The sequence below is a fragment of the Syngnathoides biaculeatus genome, chromosome 10, assembly GCF_019802595.1.
Source record: "Syngnathoides biaculeatus isolate LvHL_M chromosome 10, ASM1980259v1, whole genome shotgun sequence".
NCBI classification, from domain to species: Eukaryota; Metazoa; Chordata; class Actinopteri; order Syngnathiformes; family Syngnathidae; genus Syngnathoides; species Syngnathoides biaculeatus.
In genome coordinates this window covers 28,360,359-28,383,706 of record NC_084649.1, presented here as the reverse complement: position 1 = coordinate 28,383,706, position 23,348 = coordinate 28,360,359, and the positions used below count along the sequence as shown (strand labels likewise).

General features: G+C 45.1%; 1 protein-coding gene across 16 annotated transcripts in view; it reads left to right on the top strand.

The window, feature by feature from the left end:
- The window catches only part of acad9 (acyl-CoA dehydrogenase family, member 9), a 110,903-nt gene that overhangs the window by 37,699 nt on the left and 49,856 nt on the right, over nt 1-23,348 (top strand). For 13 of the 16 annotated variants that reach the window (XR_009796802.1, XR_009796801.1, XR_009796803.1 and 10 more), the window contains 2 exons: nt 1,221-1,349; nt 11,216-11,295. Coding sequence is in view for 13 of the 16 variants with exons in the window: in XM_061832272.1 (XP_061688256.1) it covers nt 1,221-1,349; nt 11,216-11,295 (209 nt within the window). In the remaining 3 variants the exon portion in view is untranslated. Of the gene's footprint in view, nt 1-1,220; nt 1,350-11,215; nt 11,296-12,566; nt 12,668-18,647; nt 18,833-23,348 lie in introns of those variants that run through there. The other 3 variants (XM_061832275.1, XM_061832269.1, XM_061832278.1) reach the window with 2 other exon arrangements.

Sequence of the window (23,348 nt, the reverse complement as noted above, 5' to 3'; positions counted from 1 at the left end):
TGGAAACCTTGCAGAGGAAACTAATTTCGGCTGCTTGTATCAGGCATCTTGTTCTTTCGACATGATCCACAGCTCATGACCATAGATATGGGTAGGAATGTAGATGGACCAGAGAATAGAGAGCTTTGCCTTTTGGCTTAGATCCTTCTTCACCACAACGGACCGACACTGCACCGATCCGCCTGTCAATCTCCCATGCCAGTCTTCCCTCACTCGTGAACAAGACAAGATATTTTAACTCCTCCACTTGGGGAAGGACCTCATCCCCGACTTGGCGAGCGCACTCCACCCTTTTCCGACTGAGGACCATGGTCTCAGATTCAGATGTGCTGATTCTCCTCCCAGCTGCTTTACACTCAGCTACGAACTGGTTCAGTGAGAATTATAGATCATGGTTTGATGAAACCAACAGAACTAAACTATCTGCAAAAAACAGAGATGCAATAGTGGGGCAATCAAACCAGATGCCCTCTATGCCTCGACTTATCTTATAAATTCTGTCCATAAAAGTTATGAACAGAATCGGTGACAAAGGGCAGACTTGGTGGAGTCCAACTCTCACAGTGACTTACTGCCGGCAATGTGGACCAAACTCTGAATTTTTCCATGTCAACTCTTATGGATTTCATAAAATATTTGATGAAATCCCACTCTGTTGTGCATGTTGAGTTTTGTCAAGGAACGTCTGCCATCTCTGACTAGTATTTCATAAAATGCAAGTTTTCGATTGAGACTGATATCAGGTTTATCTATTTTCCTAAATTTTACACACAAAAAAGAGGTGTGGTCCCCTCTATTAGTTTATACCAATAAGCGTCAATTCACACGAACCGGAAGTAAGGGAGGCGTCTCTGCTTCAATTAATTCATTTTTGTATAAAATAATTTTTAGCCAACCGCCAATATATGCTACACATGCGTTCGTCAGCGACAGGCTGTGCATTGCTAAGAACGTTGTAAGAAGGCCTTAAGCCTGACCAGAACCCATCCGAGTGCCCAACCACCATGATGCTTGGTCCTCCCCTTAGTTGGATGAACATATATGGCTTTGGAGAGAATCTGTCAATTACAATTAACCTTGCAAATAGAGCAAGTTGGATCATTCAAGCACTGAAATTCCTCAGTTTTATTGAGTTTGGAACTCACAGAAGTGTTATATCTCAATGTTATTTGTTATGAAAACACAAGCTGTTCTCATGTAATCTTTTGTACTCTGTAAAGGTGTTCAGCTCTGAGGGAGGTTGGATTTGTGTCAGTGAAGCTCTTCAGGTCCTTGGAGGTCTGGGTTATACAAAGAGCTACCCATATGAGCGTTACCTCAGGGACTGTCGTATCCTGCCTATCTTTGAGGTAACTTTTTATTTTCTATGCACCTTGGACATTGTAAAACGAAAAAAAATTCTAGTGTAAATGAAAGACACGATGTGCATGCTCTGAGTAATGACGCCACAATCATTTCATCAGAAATATTGCCGTTACTAATGCCACGCTCAAGACAACACAAACAGACTTGTCACTGACAAATGTGCACTCTCTTGGCTGAACATTTAATTTCTGAGTCCCTGATTAAGCATCGTACCCCAATGTTGTTTGACATGATCGGCTGCTGATGTGCACGTTGTCTCAATTTTTTGGTGGCATTACCTACCAATGTTTACAGACATTGAGCAGTAATGCAATGCAACACCTTTAAATGTTACATTTTTATCAGCAGAAAAGGTGTCATTATATTTATAAACTCACACATGGGACAGATCGTGGTAGAAAAAAGATTGAAATGGCTGTGTAAACACTTCTTTCCAGCAAAGTCAGGAACATAGGGTGACCTGTAAGAGTAGAGGTAGAAGCAAGCAGGTGAAGTGCATCTTGTGCAGACGATGGAATCTAAAGGTTACTGAATGTCAGGTATTGGTAGGGGAATATCTGCCAAGACAGTATCGAATGGAATTGTTTAAGATGACTGGTGGTGTGGAGGAAGATTAAGAAGACAAAGGCAGAGCAGAGAACAATTTGGTGGAAGCTGAGCAATGAACAGTGTTGTGTGGCTGCTCAGGAAGAGCTGAGAAGGTAACAGTGGGTTGGGTTTACATAAGACTGGATCACTATCGCCAAGATGATAAAAGGAGATAGGCAGGAAAGTACTTGCCGTGTCTTCTGGTAGGAAAGGGGAGGAGACTTGGTTGAACCTCAAAGTACAGAAAATCATGCAAAAGGTGAGCGAAGGAGAAAAGGGGACTCTGAGAGGACCAAGGAGAGAAGAAATGAAGACAGTGGTACCTCGGTTTTCGTACAAAAATTTAGAGATCTTTTTGCTTTGGTTTTCGAACGAAAATCAGTATTCGAACACCGCGACCAGCTCACCCACAACGATTTGTTATTGTGGTTTCGAACGCACCCCCGAAATAAACGTAAAAGACGTAACACGCGGGACCATGCACATTACCGCGTGACGCAACCAGTTGACTCACGCACTCCACTACTCGCGGGCGTATCCCAGTAATGTAGTGTGTACCGTAGTTTTTTTCTTAAATTGACCAACATTAACCCCCGATCATGGCTCCAACGAACAATTCTTTGTGGAAAAAGGGGCGAGTCACCCAAACCAAAGACATCTGAAACTGTTTTGCATTGTTTTGTTTTGTTTTTTTTGTTCCATCAACACTACCTCCATCCATCCACCCATTATCTACCGCTTTTCCGGGTCGGGTTGGGGGGGAAGTAGCTTCAGCAGGGATACCCAGACTTCCCTTTCCCAAGGCACTTCTTCCAGCTCTTCCAGAGGGATCCCGAGGCGTTCCCAAGCCAGTCGAGAGACATAGTCCCTCCAGCGTGTCCCGGGTCATCCTTGGTGTCTCTTTCCGGTGGGACATGCCCCGAACACCTCACCAGGGAGACGTCCAGGAGGCATCCCAATCAGATGCCCCAGCCACTGCTTTTGGCTTCTCTCAATGCGGAGGAGTAGCGGCTCGACACTGAGCCCCTCCCGGATGACTGAGCCTCTCACCCTATCTCTAAGGGAGAGCCCGGACACCCTGTGGAGGAAACTCATTTTGGCTGCTTGTATCCGGGATCTTGTTGTTTACCCACATTTCATTCCCATAGGTGAGGGTAGAACGTAGTTTGACTGTTAAATTTAGAGCTTCACCTTTTGACTTAGCTCCCTCTTTACAACAACGGACCAATACAAAGTCTGCATCACTGCAGACGCTGCACCGATCCTTCTGTCAATCTCCCGTTCCAAATAAGACCCCAAAATACTTGAAGTCTTCCACTTGGGGAAGGATCTCATCCCCGACCTGGATAGGGCACACCACCCTTTTCCGACTGAGGACCATAGTCTCGGATTTGGAGGTGCTGATTCTCACGCCAACTGCTTCACACTCGGCTGCAAATCGTTCCAGTGAGGACTGGACATCACGGCTTGATGAAGCCAACAGAACCACATCATCTGCAAAGAGCAGAAATGCAATGCTGAGGCCACCAAACCAGGCCCCCTCTAACCCTCGGGTGTAATTTGCGATTCTGTCAATGAAAATTATGAATAATATCGGTGACAAAGAGCAGCCTTAGCGGAGTCCAACTCTCACCGGAAACTGGTCCGACTTATTGCCAGCAATGCGGACCAAACTCTGACAGCGGTCATACAGGGACCGAAAAGCTCGTACAGGGAATTCGGTACCCCATACTCCCGAAGAACCCCCCCACAGGACTCCCCGAGGGACACTGTCGAATGCCTTCTCCAAGTCCACAAAACACATATAGACTGGTTGGGCAAACTCCCATGCAGCCGATGTCCATGCGATGTTGCAGAGACCTGTCAACCAGGACAGCCCCACAACATTCAGAGCCTTTCGGAACTCCTGGCGAATCTCATCCACCCCCAGGGCCCTGCCACCAAGGAGCTTTTTAACCACCTCGGTGACCTCAATCCCAGAGAGAGAAGAGCCCGCCTCAGAGCACTCAGACTCACCTTCCTCGTGGGAAGGCATGTTGCTGGAATTGAGGAGGTCTTCAAAGTATACTCTCCACCAACTCACAACATCCTGAGTTGAGGTCAGCAGTGCCCCATCCCCACGATACACAGCGTTGACGGTGCACTGCTTCCCTCTCCTGAGACGCCGGACGGTGGACCAGAATTTCCTTGAAGCCGTCCTAAAGTCGTTCTCCATGGCCTCACCGAGCTCCTCCCATCCCTGGGTTTTTGCCCCACCGAAGCTGCATTCCGCATAGCCAGCCGATACCTATCAGGTGCCTCGGGAGTCCCGCAGGCCGGACATGCCTGACAGGACTCCCTCTTCAGCTTGACAGAATCCCTCACTGTTGGTGTCCACCAACGTGTTCGTGGGTTGCAGCCACGACAGGCACTGACCACCTTACAGCCACAGCTCTGGTCGGCCGCCTCAGCAATGGAGGCGCGGAACATCGTCCACTCGGATTCAATGTTCACCACGCCTCCTCTGGGACGTGAGCAAAGTTCTTTCGGAGGTGGGAGGTGAAATTCCTTCTAACAGGGAAATCTCCCAGCCGTTCCCAGCAGACCCTCACAATATGTTTGGGCCTGCCATGTCGTAATGGCATCTTCCCCAACAATCGGTGCCAACTCACCACCAGGTGGTGATCAGTTGACAGCTCCGCCCCTCTCTTCATCCAAGTGTCCAAGACATGCGGTCGCAAGTCCAATGACACGACCACAAAGTCGATCATCGAACTGCACCCGAGGGTGTCCCAGTGCCAATTACATATGTGGGCACCCTTATGCTTGAGCATGGTGTTGGTTATGGGCAATCCGTGATGAGCATAGAAGTCCAGTAACAGAACACCACTCGAGTTCTGATGGGGGCTGGGGGGGGGGTTCTTCCGAATCACGCCCGTCCAGGTCTCACTGTCATTGCCCACATGGGCATTGAAGTGAATGATGACGTTGCCAAAAGGAGCGCCCTCCAGCACTCCCTATAAGGACTCCAAAAAGGGTTGGTACTCTGCACTGCTGTTTCGTGCATAAGCACAAACAGTTAGGACCCGCCCCCCTACCTGTAGGCGGATGAAGGCTCCCCTCTCATCCACTGGGGTAAACCCCAACATACAGGCCCCGAGCCGCGGACCAATAAGTATACCCACACCTGCTCAGCGTCTGTCCCCGTGGGCAACTCCAGAGTGGAACAGAGCCCAACCCCTCTTTAGAGGAGTGGTGTCAGAGCCCAAGTAGTGCGTAGAGGTGACTCCGACTATATCTAGTCGGCACTTCTCGACCTCACACACCAACTCGGGCTCCTTCCCTGCCAAAGAGGTGACATTCCATGTCCCTAGAGCTAGTTTCTGTAGCTGGGGATCGGATTGCTAAGGTCTCTGCCTTTGGCCACCACCCAGCTCATATTGGACCTGACCCGTATGCCCCCTCTCACAGGTGGTGAGCCCATGGGAAGGGGGGGATCCATTTTACCCTTAAGGGATGTGCTTGACCGAGTCCTATGGGTGCAGGCCCGGCCACCAGGCGCTCGCCTTCGAGCCCCACCTCCAGGCCTGGCTCCAGAGTGGGGGCCTGGTGACACGCGACCGGGCAAGGGAAACCAAGATCAAATTTTTTATGTCATCATAGGGGTTTTGGAGTCGTACTTTGTCTGGTCCCTCACCTAGGACCTGTTTGCCATGGGTGACCCTACCAGGGGCATGAAGCCCCAGACAGCTTAGCTCCTAGGATCATCGGAACACACAAACCCCTCCCCTCACAAAACTATACATGTATTTTTACTAAGCAGTTTATTTTCAGGGGGAAAAAAAAAATTTGGCTTGGAACAGGAAAACATGCTTTGGTTTTCGAACATTTTGGTTTTCAACCAGCCTTCCGGAATGGATTGTGTTCGAGAACCAAGGCACCACTGTACATTGAAATGCAATTGTTGGCAAAAGTTGAGGTAATAAAGACCAAACAAAGAACCATATGATAATATATAAATAGAGCTTGTGCACCGACGCCACTGACGAAATCACATGACTGGCCATATTGCCAGTCAAACAGAGCATTGTTCAATGCTGAGTCGGTTGGAGACGACACGAAAATACGTCTTATGGCACGACGTCCAGAGTTTTGTCAGATACCGCTAAACGTTTAGAAGTTTTTTTCCCTTTTTTTTTTTTTTTTTTTTTTTTTTCCAGAAACATCATGCTGCCCGGTAAACATTGTTCCAAAAAGTTTAAATCCCCTCTAGAGCAGACTTACTGTTCCCACTCACCATTATGGTTTTCTACATTTGTCCCTTAGAGACTACTTGTCCTTTTTGGGACCTAAGTTCTAATCCACTACCTTGTGTACTTCTCCGGAACACAGACTTCTGTTCGCATCAGTATGTTTCCATCCATGACCTATGACTCCACAAGTACGTAATGGCATTCATACTCTCATTCACTCACTCACACATTTATGGATCCTTATAAAAATACCCTCTTAAAAGGTGAAGTAACCTTGAAACCTCCTTCTGGCGGAGTAGCCTTGAAACCTCCTTCTGGCGGAGTAGCCTTGAAACCTCCTTCTGGCGGAGTAGCCTTGAAACCTCCTTCTGGCGGAGTAGCCTTGAAACCTCCTTCTGGCGGAGTAGCCTTGAAACCTCCGCCTTACTTACCGGTTCAAGCATATTCTGGACGCCAGGTGTTCGTGATCCTGTCAACCTTCGTCGACCAAGAGGAGATTGGACTCTAGCACCGGCCTGGCCACGAATTTACGTCGCACCAGGGCTTTTCTTCAGGCACAGCTAAATGCTACTGTCGACAGACTTCGGTGTGTCTTCTCCCTCCTCGATGGGCGGTAGTGTGTTGGGATCGAAGGACCAAATGTCAGGTTTAATAAGCTTGACTCTGTTAAAAGAAGGTAAACAGACAAGGCTTCAAGTTTTACTTGCTGCAAGGGGAGCTACAGGACTTCTCCCTGCTTCCAACCAACTCCAACTCGTGTCCCCTTGCAGCTTCTTTTTATTCACAGAAATCACATGATGAGTGTGTGTGTGTGTGTGTGTGTGTCTGTGTGTGTCTGTGTGTGTGTGAGACTGTTTGACTACATATGTCTGATTGACATCTGTTTTCAAGACAATGAGTTCAAAGTTAAGTGGTGATGTGTAACCAACTACGGTATGTACAAAATGAGAACACATTGTTTTCTTTAACACCTTCACAATTCCACTGACCCGTATTACCATGAGGAAGCAGAGTCTGGCTTCTCTGAGGCAGGCTCACCTCTCTTTCGGGTTGAAGTCACTAATGTGGTTCAAAGGTACTCTGTGCCAAGGTCCGGGGGAAGATGAAATTGACCCAGAGCTCCTTAAGGCTGGATATTTTGGTTCTGTCCTGGTTGACAAGCCTCTGCAATATCAGATGGGATGGAAATCTGTCACAATGGTTCTGAATTGGCAGACTGGGGTGGTGGTCCCCCTTTTTATTGAGGGGGAACTGAGGGTATGTTCGAACTACAAGGGGATCACAGTCCTCAGCCTCTTTGGTAAGTTTTATTCAAAGGTGCTGGAGAAGGAGGGTCAATCGGGAAGTTGGATATCAGATTCAGGGTGGCTATGTGGTTTTCGTCTTCACTGATGAACAGTGAACCACCTCAACACGATCGGCAGGGTCCTCAAGGGTGCATGAGAGTTCATCCTACCAGTCTGCATGTGTTTTGTGACTGTGACTTCAAAGAGAAATCCTGGACAGAACGAGATAAAGTAGTTCTGAGCATACCAGACAGAGGGACTTGTGATTGTTACAGATTGTAATGGACATGTTGGTGAAGGAAACAGGGGCGATGAAGAAGTGATGGGGATGTACAGAATCCAGGAAAGGAACTTTGCTGGGCAGATTGTGGTGGAATTTGCAAAAAGGATGGAAATGGCAGTAGTGAATACTTTTTTTCCAGAAGAGGCAGGAACATAGAATGACCGACAAGAGCGGGGGTAGAAGCATGCAGGTAGATTACATTTTGTGCAGACGATTTAATCCGAAGGAAGTTACTGATGGTAAGGTAGTGGCAGGGGAGAGTGTAGCTCAACAGCATAGGATGGTGGTGGGTAGGAAGATTAAGAAGACAAAGGAAGAGCAGAGAACCATGTGGTGGAAGCTGAGAAAGGAAGAATGTTGTGCAGCCTTTTGGAAAGAGGTGAGACAGGCTCTCGATGGACACGAGGAGCTCCCAGAAGACTGGACTACTACAGCCAAGGTGATCAGAGGGATAGGCAGGAGAGTACTTGGTGTGTCTTCTGGTAGGAAAGGGGAGAAGGAGACTTGGTGGTGCAACCCCGAAGTTCAGGAAGTCATACAAGGAAAGAAGTTATCGAAGAAGTGGGACACTGAGAGGACTGAGAAGAGGCAAAAGGAATGCATTGAAATGGGACATAGGGCAAAAGTAGAGGTGGCGAAGGATAAACGAGGCATACGACGTCCACCAGGTTGGACATAAAAGAAGGAGAAAAGGCTCTCTACAGGTTAGCCAGCCAGAGAGATAGATATGGTCAGGATGTGCAGCAGGTAATGGTGATTAAGGATAGAGATGGAAATGTTGACTAGTTCTATCCAGTAGTGTGCTAAATAGATGAAAAGAATACTTTGAGAAGTCGTTGAAGAAAAAAAGAGAGAAGGAAGAGTAGAAGAGGCAAGTGTGAAGGACCAGGAAGTGGCAATGATTAGTAAGGAGGAAGTTAGAAAGGCACAAAGAGGATGAAAAATGGAAAGGCAGTTGGTCCTTGTGACATACCGGTGGAGGTATGGAAGCAATTTGGAGAGGTGGCTGTGGAGTTTTTGACCAATTTATTCAACAGAATACTAGTGGGCGATAAGATGCCTGAATAATGGAGGAAAAGTGTGTTAGTTCCAATTTTTAAGAACAAAGTACATTTGCAAAGCTGTGGGAACCATAAAGGACTAAAGTTGTTGAGGCACAGAATGAAGTTATGGGAACGAGTCGTGGAGGCTAGACTCGGGACAGAAGTATCTGCGAGCAAAAGTCTGGTTTCATGCCGAGAAAGAGTTCCACGAATGCATTATTTGCCTTGAGGATGTAAGTGGAAAAGTACAGAGAAGGTCAGGAGGCGCTACATTGTGTCTTTGTTGATCTAGAGAAAGCCTCGAGTGCCAAGAGAGGAACTGTGGTACTGCATGTGTAAGTCTGGTGTGGCAGAGAAATATGTTAGAATAGTGCCGGATTGTATGTGGGCAGCAGAACAGTGGTGAGGTATGATATTGGTGTGAGAGAAGAATTTAAGGTGGAGGTGGGACTGCATCAGGGATCTGCTCTGAGCCCCTTCCTGTTTGCAGTGGTAATGGATAGTCTGACAGATGAGGTGAGACTGGAATCCCCTTGGACCATGATGTTAGCAGATCACATTGTGACTTGCAGTGAAAGCAGGGAGCAGGTGGAGCACCATTTACAAAGATGCAGGCATGCATTGGAAAGAGAGGAATGAAGATTAGCCAAAGTAAAGCAATATATGTGCGTAAATGAGACTGAGGGAGGGGTAAAAGTGAGGCTCCAGGGAGAAGAGATTGCGAGGGTGGACCACTTCAAATACTTGGGGTCAACAATCCGGAGAAATGGTGAGTCAGGTAAGGAAGTGAAGAAACGTGTCGAAGCAGGTTGGAATAGCCTGCGGAAAGTGTCTGGTGTGTGTGACAGAAGAGTCTCTGTTAGCATTTAAGGCAGAGTCTATAAAACAGTGGTGGGGGCGCCCATGATTTACGGATTAGAGACTGCATTGACAACAGAACAACTGGAGGTGGCAGAAATGAAGATGTTGAGGTTCTTGGTCAGTGTAAGTAGATTGGATCGGATTAAAAATGAGCTCTATAGAGGTACAGCCAAAGTTGGTTGTTTTGGAGACAAGGTTCGAGAGAGCAGACTTTGATGGTTTGGACATGTCCAGAGGGAAGAGAGTGAGTATATTGGTAGAATGGTGCTGAGTATGGAGCTGTCAGGCAAAAGAGAAGACATGAGGGCAGTTGGTGTTCGAGTGGAAGATGCAGGACACGCTCAGGGATGAGTTTTTTCAGCTGAAATTGTCGTTTTTGTGAAACGTGTAAATCCGTTTAGAAAATTTGGAAGGGGGGGGTATGGCTTGACACGGGGCGAGGCTGTGATCAAGACCGGCCGCCAGCATCTATCGGCAACGCTCGTCATGAAATTAGTCACAGCTGTGATAGCGGAAAACGGCATTCCTATTTGTTTACAGCATTGCTATCCCTTTACGGCATTATCTGTTTGCATTAAAATAGGTGTTTATCTTCTTCTTTTCCTTTCAGCTTGTCCCGTTAGGGGTTGGCACAGCGTATCATCGTTTTCCATCCAAGCCCATCTCGTGCATCTTCCTCTCTAACACCTGCTGTCCTCATGTCCTCCCTCAACATTCCATCAACCTTTTCTTTGGTCTTCCTCTCGCTCTTTTGCCTGGCAGCTCCATCCTCAGCACCCTTCTGCCAATATACTCACTCTCTCATCTCTGAACATGTCCAAACCATCGAAATCTGCTCTCTCTAACCTTGTCTCCAAAAAAATCCAACTTTGGCTGTTCCTCTAATGAGCTCATTTCTAATCCTATCCAATCTGCTTACTCGAAGCAAGAACTTCAGCATCTTCATTTCTGCTACCTGCTGTTCTGGTTCCTGTTGTTTCTTTAGTGCCAAAGTCTGTAATCCACATCATGGCCAGCCTCACCACTGTTTTATAAACTATATCCTTCATCCCAGCAGATATTCTTCTGTCACATAGAACACCAGACACTTTCCGCCAGCTGTTCCAACCTGCTTTGATACGTTTCTTCACTTCCTTACCAGACTCACCATTGCTCCAGATTGTTGACCCAAGTATTTGAAGTCCTCCCTCGCTATCTCTTCTCCCGGAGCCTCACTCTTTCCCCTCCCTCCCTCTTATTCACGCACATATATTCTGTTTTACTTTGGCTCATCTTCATTCCTGCACCCCCCTTTGAAAGACCCCCACCCCCTGCCGAAGGAAGACGTTTTCAGTCTTTTTCCAAATTGGTCATTCTCATCCATGCACACTGTGGGGACCCCTAACGGAACAAGCCGAAGGGAAAAGAAGAAGAGATAATGTAATTTGTTTTGATGAAATTTAGATTTTTAGTTTGAAATGCTCAGTAAGAATTCCTTAATTGCTTTAATTGATTAGGGTTAAGTGTCTTCTTTCTCCTGCAGCAATCATTGATTTGTCCTTTTCTGATTCATTTTAGGGAACCAATGAAATTCTGAGAATGTACATTGCTCTTAATGGAATGCAATATGCTGGCAAAATCCTCACAGGGACAATAAAGTAAGTGGAAAAGTTACAATTATCTCTGCTTTCATTTGATGCGGTGTTGCTTTTTTTTTTCAAGAAAACAATGATTCAGTGTGCAAGAAGTAGAAGGTGGATGGATGGATGGTTTCAGTCTGCATTTAAATGCACTTAACTTGGAAGAGAGTGTAAAAGTTTTTTTAATAATACTTAAAAGATGTCTTTTTCTGTAGAAATGCATAACCTACTGACTGTTTATATTGTTATGATCAAGCTAAGCTTTATTGCTAAAACTATTCATTTAATTGAAGTCATCTGATTTCTAATCCGTTGGGTTCCATATGATGATGGTATACCCTTAGAAGCTCAAACAAACAGCTTTAACTCTGCTGGGAAGGTCGCCACAAGATTTAAGAGTTTGTTTTTGGGAATTTCTGACCATACTTCCAGAAGTGCATTTCTGGGGTCACACACTCATGTTGAATGAAACTGCCTGGCTCTCAGTGTCCATTCTAATTCATTCATTCTGGAGGCTTGAAATCTGGACTCTATGCAACCCAGTCAAGTTCATTCACACCAGACTCTATCATTCATGTGTTGATGGTCCTTGCTTTGTACATTGGTGCAACTGCCATGTTAGAAACAAAAGAACTGTTTCTACAAAATATTGGGTCCCGAGGTCTAGTGAAAGGATGGGTTCAGCACTCCCAAGAATTTTTGGACAAATCATTGCTCCAACTTTGTGGGAACAGTTTGGGGATGACCCCTTCCTGTTCCAAAATGTGTAAAGTCTATTATGACTTGGATGAGAGAATCTGATGTAGGTGAGTTGACCTCATGCCACCCTGAGAGAACACCTTGAATTAGAGACTGAGAGCCAGGCCTTCTTGTCTAACATCACTGTGTGGCCTAAAAATCATCAACTTCGAGAACAATGGTCAGGAATTCCCAAGAACACACTGCTATACCTTCTGTCCTTGTGGCAACATCAACCTTGTGGAAGACATTTTCAAAAGGGTGAGTTATTGGAAAAAAAAAAAAGGTGGACCAATCTCTTAGACTGAAGATGTTAATTCAGATCAGATTATATTTAAGTCAAAGCAGGTGAGCGAATAACTTTTGTCAATATCGTGTCAAAATAATTGACACTAGTTGATAATAATCATAATAATTGCCAAAATTATTATGCTGATTATTTTGCTCAATATAATTGTTAATCATGATTATTCCTCATGTGAGGGAAAAATCACACATTTTTAATCAAATAATATGCTGTCAGGTTCACCAATCAGACATTCATTAAACAGGACAAAAAAGGAAGCAAAGACACCAGTTCAAGTCTCGCGAGGAGAGGAACTACAAAGGATGAAAAATGGAAAGGCAGTTGGTCCTGATGACATACAGAGAGGTATGGAAGCAATTTGGAGAGATGGCTGTGGAGTTTTTGACCAACTTATTCAACAGAATACTAGCGGGCGAAAAGATGCCTGAACAATGGAGGAAAAGTGTTCTAGTTCCCATTTTTAAGAACAAAGGGGATGTTCAGAGCTGTGGGAACTATAGAGGAATAACGTTGATGAGCCACACAGTGAAGTTATGGGAAAGAGTAGTGGAGGCTAGCCTCAGGACAGAAGTAAGAAACTGCGAGCAACAGTATGGTTTCATGCCTAGAAAGAGTACCACAGATGCATTATTTGCCTTGAGGATGCTAGTGGAAAAGTAGAGAGAAGGTCAGAAGGAGCTACATTGTGTCTTTGTGGATCTAGAGAAAGCCCATGACAGAGTACCAAGAGAGGAACTGTGGTACTGCATGCGTCAGTCTGGTGTGGCAGAGAAGTATGTTAAAATAGTACAGGACATGTATGATGGCAGCAGAACAAAGGTGAGGTGTGCCTTAGGTGTGACAGAGGAATTTAAGGTTGAGGTGGGACTGCATCAGGGATCAGCTTTGAACCCCTTCCTTTTTGCAGTGGTAATGGATAGGCCGACAGATGAGATTAGACTGGAATCCCCTTGGACCATGATGTTCGCAGATGATATTGTGATATGCAGTGAAAGCAGGGAGCATGCAGAGGAACAATTAGAAAGATGGAGACATGCACTGGAAAGGAGAGGAATGAAGATTAGCCAAAGTTAAACAGAATATATGTGCGTGAATGAGAAAAGTGGAGGAGGAAGAGTGAGGCTACAGGGAGAAGAGATAGCGAGGGTGGACGACTTCAAATATTTAGGGTCAACAATCCAGAGCAATGGTGAGTGTGGTAAGGAAGTGAAGAAACGGGTCCAAGCAGGTTGGAACAGCTGGCGAAAGGTGTCTGGTGTGTTATGTGACAGAAGAGTGTCTGCTAGGATGAAGGGCAAAGTTTACAAAACAGTGGTGAGGCCGGCCATGATGTACGGATTAGAGACGGTGGCACTGAAGAAACAACAGGAAGCTGAACTGGAGGTGGCAGAAATGAAGATGTTGAAGTTCTCGCTCGGAGTGACCAGGTTGGATAGGATTAGAAATGAGCTCATTAGAGGGACAGCCAAAGTTGAATGTTTTGGAGACAAGATTCGAGAGAGCAGACTTTGATGGTTTGGACATTTTCAGAGGAGAGAGAGTGAGTATATTGGTAGAAGGATGCTGAGGATGGAGCTCTCAGGCAAAAGAGAGGAAGACCAAAGAGAAGGTTTATGGATGTGGTGAGGGAAGACATGAGGGCAGTTGGGGTTAGAGAGGAAGATGCAGGAGATAGGCTAAGATGGCAAAAGATGACACGCTGTGGCGACCCCTAACGGGACAAGCCGAAAGGAAAAGAATAAGATCCGCGCACGTAGGTCATGTGACTCGCGAAAATGGCAGCGCCCCTGAAAATTCGTAATTGTCGATTAAAAATCTTCTCAGAACACTATTAAATGAGAGAGGATTTAACATTACATTGTCAAAATAGGGTACATATTACATGACCTATTGGATACACTATTCATGCAAAGCACTGAATTTCCCCTTTAACCCAATTATGCACCAATTTGTACTTGGGAAACGGATGACTTTCCTCATGCTGCCTGGAAGAGAATTTAGTCGGGCTGCTCAGTCTTGCCAATGGCTGGGCAGGGGCGCTGAACAGGTGGATTTGAACAAAAGGAAGAAAGAGAGTGAACCGAAAAGGAGTTCAAGTCCAGGGTGACAGAGCATTTGGGATGACATTCTTCATCGCGTGCTCAGGAAAAACATGTGCCGCAATTCCTTCCAGATGGATGTTCATCGGTAAGATGCTTCACACACAAAATGCAGTTTATGGCGTGGGCGGAGTGCTTCTGTCGTGCGTACTCATTGGCGCGGCGAGGAAGGTTCAGTCCATCTCTGCCAGCTCATGATGAGAGGTAGGCTGTGTGCCAATATCTTCAGCAAGCTGAAGAATTCGCACCTAGGGTGCCTGTCTTTCATGCCCAGGACACAGCTGGAAGGCAGACCGCAGCTTTTAGTATTGAATTTATCCTAGGAATATTTATGGCAGTGACACGGTGGAACAGCTGGAGAGCATTGGCTTCACAGTTCTAAGGACCGGCATTCAAATCCTGGCCCTGCTTGTGTGGAGTTTGCATGTTCTGTCTGTGCCTTCGTGGCTTTTCTACAGGAACTCTGGTTTCCTTTCACATCCCAAAAACATGCATTAATTGGTGACTCTAAATTGCCCCTAGGTGTGATTGTGAATGTGACTGTTCTGTCTCTGTGCCCTGGGTTTGGCTGGCAACGAGTCCATGGTGTACCCTGCATCCTGGCCAATGACAGCTGAGATTGCTTCCTGCCCTCCCGCAACTCTTGAGTAGAAACTGCTCAGAAAAATTATCGATGAATGGGTTATTTGTGGCTTTAAACAACTGGAATAAAAGATGAAGTTCCATCTTTTGTATTGTGACACTCACGCACACACACAAGTTAATCTATGCAATGAGTGTTTCATGTGGTGACTAAGAGCACTTTATTTGTGATGGAACATTTGTTTTGTGTGAGGTAAAACATCTAATTCAGTTGACAGACTTGTTGAAAGTCATCAACGGCATTGGTATCCTTGTATACACTTAGATATTCATGTAAGATTTGTAAAATGTCAAAACAGACATTTAATTTTGGTGAAAGCTGTGGGCAGTGAGTGTTCAGACTTGTAGTAATTCTCAAATGCCAGCGAGTGTCACCAGTGTTCCATCCATTGGCCCAGACAGTCCTGTCACATTTGACAAATAGTTAATTTAACTTAATTTTGAGTTCCTGCAAAAAGACGGGGATTTAACTGAATTCAAAGTTTAGAAGTAATAGTTTAATCTGTGGACTGTGGAACAAAAATCTAGTGTTGACATCGTCCCAAGATTTTTACATTTGGTCGGCATCTAAGTCCTTCACAGCAAACGTTCTTTGTTCAATGGAGAAACAAGTTTTAGGGGAGCTGTTAGTTTGGTTAGTCTGGTAGACAAACCTGTGATCATCTTGCTCAGCGGGACATCATTGAGGAATGCAGAGTTTATCAGTTGTGGGAGTTGATCTTGGCACCTTGTTAGATCACCGTGTACTAGCTACACCATAGTGAAGGAAAAATATCAACTGAAGGAAATCATCTACATGACAATGTTTCGTGAATAACATTTTATATCAAACATCCACCCACAGAATGAAATTCTGATGTATTGCATCAATAGTTTCCTCGACCTTTGTCAGAGCAATAATTTAGGCATTTTTTTGTGGCATCAATTAAATAGACCACTACGTGATACCAACATTTAACAATGTTTTCAAAGAAAGATAAAATAAACTACAAATACATTAGTTTTAAAATTTTCCCCCTGAGCCTTTGTCCTAAGTTGGTTTCATCAAGGAAATCCAGTGTACTTTACAGTTCCATATGAATTGTCTGACACAGACCTGATGCACCTGAAAGTCTGATGCGTTGCCAGTAAAACTGCGAAGCCAACAAGTATTTATTTTTTTTTACAAAACATTGCACACCCAGAGATGCAGTTGTCAGGACAAGTTCGGTCATTTCTCACCAAAGTCGCCCAAAAAGTAGGGTGGTTTCTAACACAGTTTAATAAGGAGTGCTTATTTGGACCTGTTGCGCTGATTCGTCTTGAGGCTGATAAGCCTGGAGAAAAGGGGGGAATTTGAGATTGTGCCACTCTCGTGACTGTAACAGGCAGGTTGAGGGCATCGATGGAAACTTAGAGCTTCAGTTAAAGAACCGAGGGTTCGGCTTTGACTATTTTTTTCCGACATTGGATGAGAGCTCCGATGTACGTGACACTGCTCAGCTGTTCATCTTCTTACGTGGTATAACTGCAGACTTTCAAATTATTAAGTAGCTAGCATTCATATAAGATTAATGAAAGGGACCACGGGTGGGAGTGACTTCTTCAGAGGTAACGTCACGTTTTCACAAATTGGGACTGAAATGGGACAAATGGGCTGGTGTGACAATGGACCGTTGTCCAAGTCTGACTGGGTCGACTTTTAAAAAGAATGCAGGTGACAGATTTTAACCCTGTGAAGAAACTGACACATTGTGTTATAAATCAGGAAATGTGTAAATCAGTATTAAAAGTTAACCATGTTGTTAGTGCTGTAATTAGAATAGTTAATTTTATCAGAGCGAGAGCATTAAATCACAATTTGTTACACTTTTGGAAGAAAATGAGACAGAACATGGTGAGTGCACTGCTGGAATTTTATTCTTCTCTCAGAGTGCAACTTTCTACACCTGACAAGGCATGCTCGGATGATTTTAGTCCTCTTTGGATCAAATTACATATGTGAACAGACATTCTCAGTGATGAAGTTCAATAAATCCAAGCACAGACCACACCTCGGTCACTGTTGACCACCTCTGCTGGACCACCTATAATGTCCTTCTCATAGCCGCCTCAGTCAGCCTGCCAGATTTCAATGTCCTTGTTCAAGCGCAAGACAGACTGGGTTATTCTCCCTGAAGAGGTAAATGAAGTGAAAACAAGTTACATGTTTCTGTGTTTGATGTGATTGTTTTTTAGAATTACTTCTATTGTAGTATTATCTCATTTGACATACATATTTACAGAATATTTTTATTCCAATTACCCGTATCGGCTATTCAAAATATAGACTTTGATGCATTTTACAATGCGGCATAGTTGAGAATTAAGTTCAAGTTATCAAAGCTGTGGCCCTCTGACACAATTCTGGTTTCTTATGTGGCTCCTGTAAAAAAAAAAAATTGTATATTTTTGAGGTACTGATTCTCATCCCAGCTGCTTCACACTCTGCTGTTAACTGCTCCTCTGAGCCTTGGAGCGCACCTCTTGATGAAGCAACAGAACCACATCCTCTGCAAAGACCAGAGATGCAATGCCGAGGCCACCAAACCAGACACCCTCTATGCCTCAGTGTTTTAAAACATTTCTGATACCTCGCTCAGGAGTTCGGTATCAAATTTTAATAGGATCGTTGGAGATAGGCACTCAGAAATGAAGACAAGACACACTTCTGGCTACCAACAATTGGCACTTTATTGGTCCCACACAGAAATGGTAACACAAGCACAAGCACAAATCACGTGGTATGAAGCTAAGTAATATCCAACCAGCTCTTAGAAGAATATCCAGCTCTTACCGTGCGCCAATAGGAGGGAGAGCCAACACTCCAGGTAGAGCAAGCTTCAATACCGGCTGGGCGTCCGTACGCAACCCGCAGCAGACTCTACCGAGAGTATCCAAAGTTCTCCTTTTATACTCTAAGCGTGTGCAGAAGGAGGGGTGAGTGGCCAATTCATCCCACCTGACGCCACTATATTCTTTGTTACCAACAGATGGCGTTGCACGACCTCATGTTATGTTGAAACATCCTTTTATGATTTCGCTGGTTATACAGAGCTATTGCGAACATCTTTTAGGTTATACAAAGCTATTGCGAACATATACGAAGCTATTGCGAAACATATACGAAGCTATTGCGAAACATCTTTTAAATATCGAAAAACAACACAATAAAATTATTCACACTTCATTCCACTCTTGATGTTTTTCCAATCATTCAAAATGTAAGCAATTGATTATAGGCGATTATATATTTCCTTTTCTACCTCTATTCGTATGCGACGCACATAATAGCAAGTTCCCATATTGCATAGCGTAAGCACACAAACAAAAATCATTAACACGATCAAGGGTGGCACGAAAGTAGCACGCGCAGTGGAGAATATTCCTGTGAAGATGTCCCACCAATGATGAGCTGACGCCTGTTGTACTAATTTAGCGGCATGCACTACTTCCCCGCTTACTACCAGAGTTGACACCATGAGACTGGAAATGTTAGATGCATGTGACTTGATGAGTTTTTGGATGTCTGTAGAACTCTCCAATGCGCATTTGAATCGTTCCAGAGACACTGACCAGGGGGAGCGTAGTACCTCCCACTGGACCGCAGTCAACCTGCGGGACTCCGAATAGTTGGTCAAACGATACGTCATATTTCCCCAGCGCCATATGTGTACATCTCGAAGGCATCCTACAAAAGGAACCGAAGGTACTTGTGAGTTATTTTGTGTTGTAGCCACACAGAGAGTATGCGGTCCAACTTGCCACATCATCTCTCTGGCTGGCTCCCTAGTCCAATCACAAAGTACAACCTCTGAGTCGGTTAGGCACGGATTCGAGTACGCATGTTGTAATCTGCAAGCCAGCCCTTGGTCTGTTAAGTCACATAAATCTGATTTAAAGGTTTTGTTGGTTTTTGGTTCAAACCACTCTCCGTCCATGTGTAAAAACCAATATCCACTTGTCGTTATAATAGGCAAAACTTGATATTTACAAACCATCTTTGTTGTCGTCACGTTGTACTGAGTCCAATACCCCGTACATTTATGTTTGTCACATTTGGTATGTTCGGGATGTAATGTCAACCACAAAGAGTTGGAAATATTCCAAACCTTCCGCCACTCTTGATAATTTCCCGACATAACTATCCTTAGAAACGACTCTTTTTGAGCCGCAGCGTGTAGAGTTTGAATACTACATACTGTCCAGCTACTCTTGTTTTTCCAAGTTCTGAAACACTTCCCCTGCTTCGTACCATAATTTGATATCCCAATTAAACACTGTTTTCCAAAGTTCTGCATTTTCTTTTTGTCCCACCAGAGCCTTAGGAAGCCAAACCCCTATTTGATGCAAGGCCCTGGCTGAGTGTTCTCCAGTATTGGACAGCATGGTTCTAGTTACTTCATTATCAGCAGTATTTGCCAATCCCAATACAGTTCCCGTTCCCCCCAACAAAGTATCATACCATTCCCTTTTTATTCTGTTACATATCGGCATCGGGGGAAAGTGAATTGTCCAGTATATCTTGGTTTCAACCACTGCTTGAGCTAGGTGTGTACAGGTGTCAAGAATGGGAATCAAGTGTGTTTGAGTTATTTTTGGCGTCATTGTTTCTTTAGAAATGACAGTGATATCATACCCCCACATCATATCACCATCATCCCCAACCTCCCTGATGGTGAAATCCTCTTCTGCATTTGCGTCCAAGTCATTCCTCGATGATCAGCATGACACCCCCAATATCTCCATTCGTCCAAATCCCACATACACATGACGCAGGAAGCGGAGACTGTGACCTTACTCCCCCGTATCACTTCGGTGGTGGACTTACACATCATTATGGGAAGATCACAGGTGATGTTGACTGAAAATCTATATTCCCTTATCCCGATGAACTGGCTTGTCTCGCATGCATGACCTTCGGTCATTCCCCAGGAGAGTCGGACCATGACACCAACGGCAAGGAGGCAGATGACCCAGTCATTTCCAATTCCTCGGCGCCGGATGTCCTCCATCTCTGCGTTCTCCCGTCGAGGGTTGTCCAATCAACAGCTCCCACTTCAGCAAACACACACCAAGCTGCAACAGATATGGTTACCACTATTGACAAAAGAAAACATGATTAGTATTCTCGCAAATAGCATTTACTGATGGGTACATTTACCCATTTTTCCTGTCCTAGATACAACACGCTGACTGTTGCATCTGATCCCTGTGCAATAATTTCGGCAGCCCTTGGTGGCCTGAAGGGTTGTTTAACCCATACTTTAGCTCCCGCTTTGTCCGTCGAGCTGAATCCTCCATCCTCCCTCATCGTTTGTAATACAGGTTTTGGAATTTCCTGTACCGTTGTCATATTACAGGGTTTAATTACCAATTGAGCCAATTTGCTTCCTTTTTCCAAAATCAAGGGTTGGTCTGCGAACAATTTGCATATTATTCCAATTTCCCCTTGGTAATCCGTGTCGATTACCCCTGCTTGGATAGTTAACCCTTTCAGGGATAAACCACTCCTTGGTAGAACATGACCATATGTCCCTTTCGGACATTGTAGTCCCAACCCTGTTCTCACAATTTGGATTTCTTGTGGAAGGATGGTTTCTGTATTTAGTGTCCGCAAATCCAGTCCAGCAGAGCCTGGCGTGGCTCTTACCGGAATTTCCGCATTTGGATCTATTTTCCACATTTTAATGGTTCCCTCAGTGCTTACCGTTTCTTGATTGGAGATCATCCGGATCAGTGGGGTCACTCCTGATCCCACCGGTCGGTTGTTGAGTTGTTCAACCGACAACTCCAATTGTTCTCGCCATTTATTGAGGGTTCTGTCAGAAGCATTTTTCCTCATCGTTTCCTTCAATAGCCCATTCATGCGTTCAATCAATCCTGCAGGTTGTGGGTGATATGGAATGTGATAAATCCATTCCACGTTTTGTTCCTGAGACCATTTTCGCACCGCATTTCCTGTGAAATGGGTTCCGTTGTCTGATTGTATTTGGGGTGTTCCATAATACCCTTTAATCAAATTCAAGCACTTGATGGTGCTATTCTGATTGGCATGTTTGCAAGGGTGTACCACCAATACTCCTGAGAAGGTGTCAACAGCAGTACACACAAATTTGCACCCTTTTGATAAGGGCATCGGGCCAATGAAATCCATTTGCCAAATTTGTCCTGAACTTTTCCCTCTATGCAACTGTCCCTGGACATGTTGCGGGACTCCCCTCTTGTGATGTTGGCATTCCTCGCAATTCATGATTGCAGTTTTGACATCATCCAATTTTAAATCAATTCCCCGGTCTCTTGCCCACTGCAGTGTTCCCTGAACGCCCCAGTGTCCTGCCTTGTAGTGGGCCCACCTCGCAAGGCCTGGACTCGACTCTCGCGCGACCACCATGATTTTTGCTAGTTGGTCGGCGGCTCGGTTGTACAGGGCTTCCGCATCTGTACGGTTAGTGTGTGCATCCACATGTGACACAGTAATGGGAATTTCCTTTGCCTTTTCCCATATCTGTGCCCATAGTTCTTTGCCCCACACTTCCTTGTTGTGTATCTTCCAATTAGTAGCATGCCATGTTGGCATCCAGGTTAGTAGTCCTTGCACCACTGACCATGAGTCTGAATACAGGTGGGCTCCCATGGGTCCTCCCTGCATTATTACCATGTGCACAGCTTTTAGCTCAGCCCACTGACTGCTCTTTCCTTCTCCCATTTCTTCTAGGGACTGTCCTGCCTGTGGATTGAACGCCCCAGCTTTCCACTTTCGCTTGCCAGCATGATACTGACAAGAACCATCTGTAAACCAGGCATTTTGTTTCTCATTGTCGGTCAATTCATCCCACTTTTTTCCAGCTTTCACCGGGGATTCTTCCAGAGGCTTCACCTCGAATGGGACCTCATCCTTCTCGGGAACGTCTGCAATTTGCTCGTGCAACATCGACGCCCTTTATTCCTGGTTTCACTCGCTCTGAAATATACCATTTCCATTTTATGATGCTTGCCTCCTGTGCAGTCCTATCCTGTGGGTGGTGGGATTACTCATCACCCAGGTCAATAAAGGAATATGAGTTCTCATTATTACTTCATGACCTACTGTCTGTGCTTCCGTCTCTACTAACGCCCAATAACATGCTAATAGTTGTTTTTCAAAGGGAGTATATTTTATCCCTGCGTCAGTCAGTTTTCGTGACCAAAAGCCTAGAGGCTTTCTGATTTTCCCCTGCTTTTGCCACAAACTCCAATTTGCGTAGTCGTTTAACGCAGACACCTGCAGCTCCACAGGTCCTGATTGCATTTTCCCCAAAGATACTGCCTGTTGAATGGCGTCTTTTGCCAATTCAAACGATGCCTGTTGTTCAGGCCCCCAATCAAAATCCTCCTTCTTCCTAGTACATTTGTACAAGGGTTGGAGAATTTGTCCCAAATGGGGAATGTGATGTCTCCAAAACCCAAAGAGCCCAATGTATTTTTGAGCATCCTTTTTGCTGTGTGGCACTGGGAAGTTCGCCACCTTTTCTTTTGCTTTGGTTGTAATCTCTCTTTCCCCCTTGTTCCAAATTATCCCCAGAAATATGGCAGTCTGGGCAGGTCCTTGGATTTTAGCAGGGTTTATTTCCCAACCAGACTCTTTCAGTTGCTCAATGATTTTACTCAGCCATTCTTTCACTTCCGGTTCAGTGTTTCCCTGTATCATGATATCATCGATGTAATGTGACACCAACATGTGTCGGGGCACCGGTACTTCCGCTAGGTGCTCTGCCACAATCCTGTGACATATCGTTGGGCTATGCAGGTACCCTTGAGGGAGACGAGTAAAGGTGTACTGTCTTCCTTCCCAGGTAAATGCAAACTGTTCAATTTTGTCCTCGGGAATTGGTATGGTGAAAAAGGCGTTGGCCAAATCCATCACTCCATACCAGGTTCCACTGTGATGCTGTATCCTTTCAATGATGCTAATAGCATCCGGGACAGCTGACGTCAGTGCTGGTGTCAGTTTGTTCAATCGTTGGTAATCTACCATCATGCGCCAAGTGCCGTCAGATTTTCTCACCGGCCACAAGGGGTTGTTCCACTTAGTTGTGATCGTCTTCAGAACTCCTGCCTCTAAATATTCTTTTATAGTAGCAGCAATCTCTTCCTGTCCCCCAGGAATTCTGTATTGTTTTTGGCAAACAGTTTCGGTGGCCTCAGGGATAGGAAACGGGGTCATTTTCACCTTCCCCGCAAAGATCGTTCGAATGTTGATATCAGTTCCAAATTGGAATTTTCCC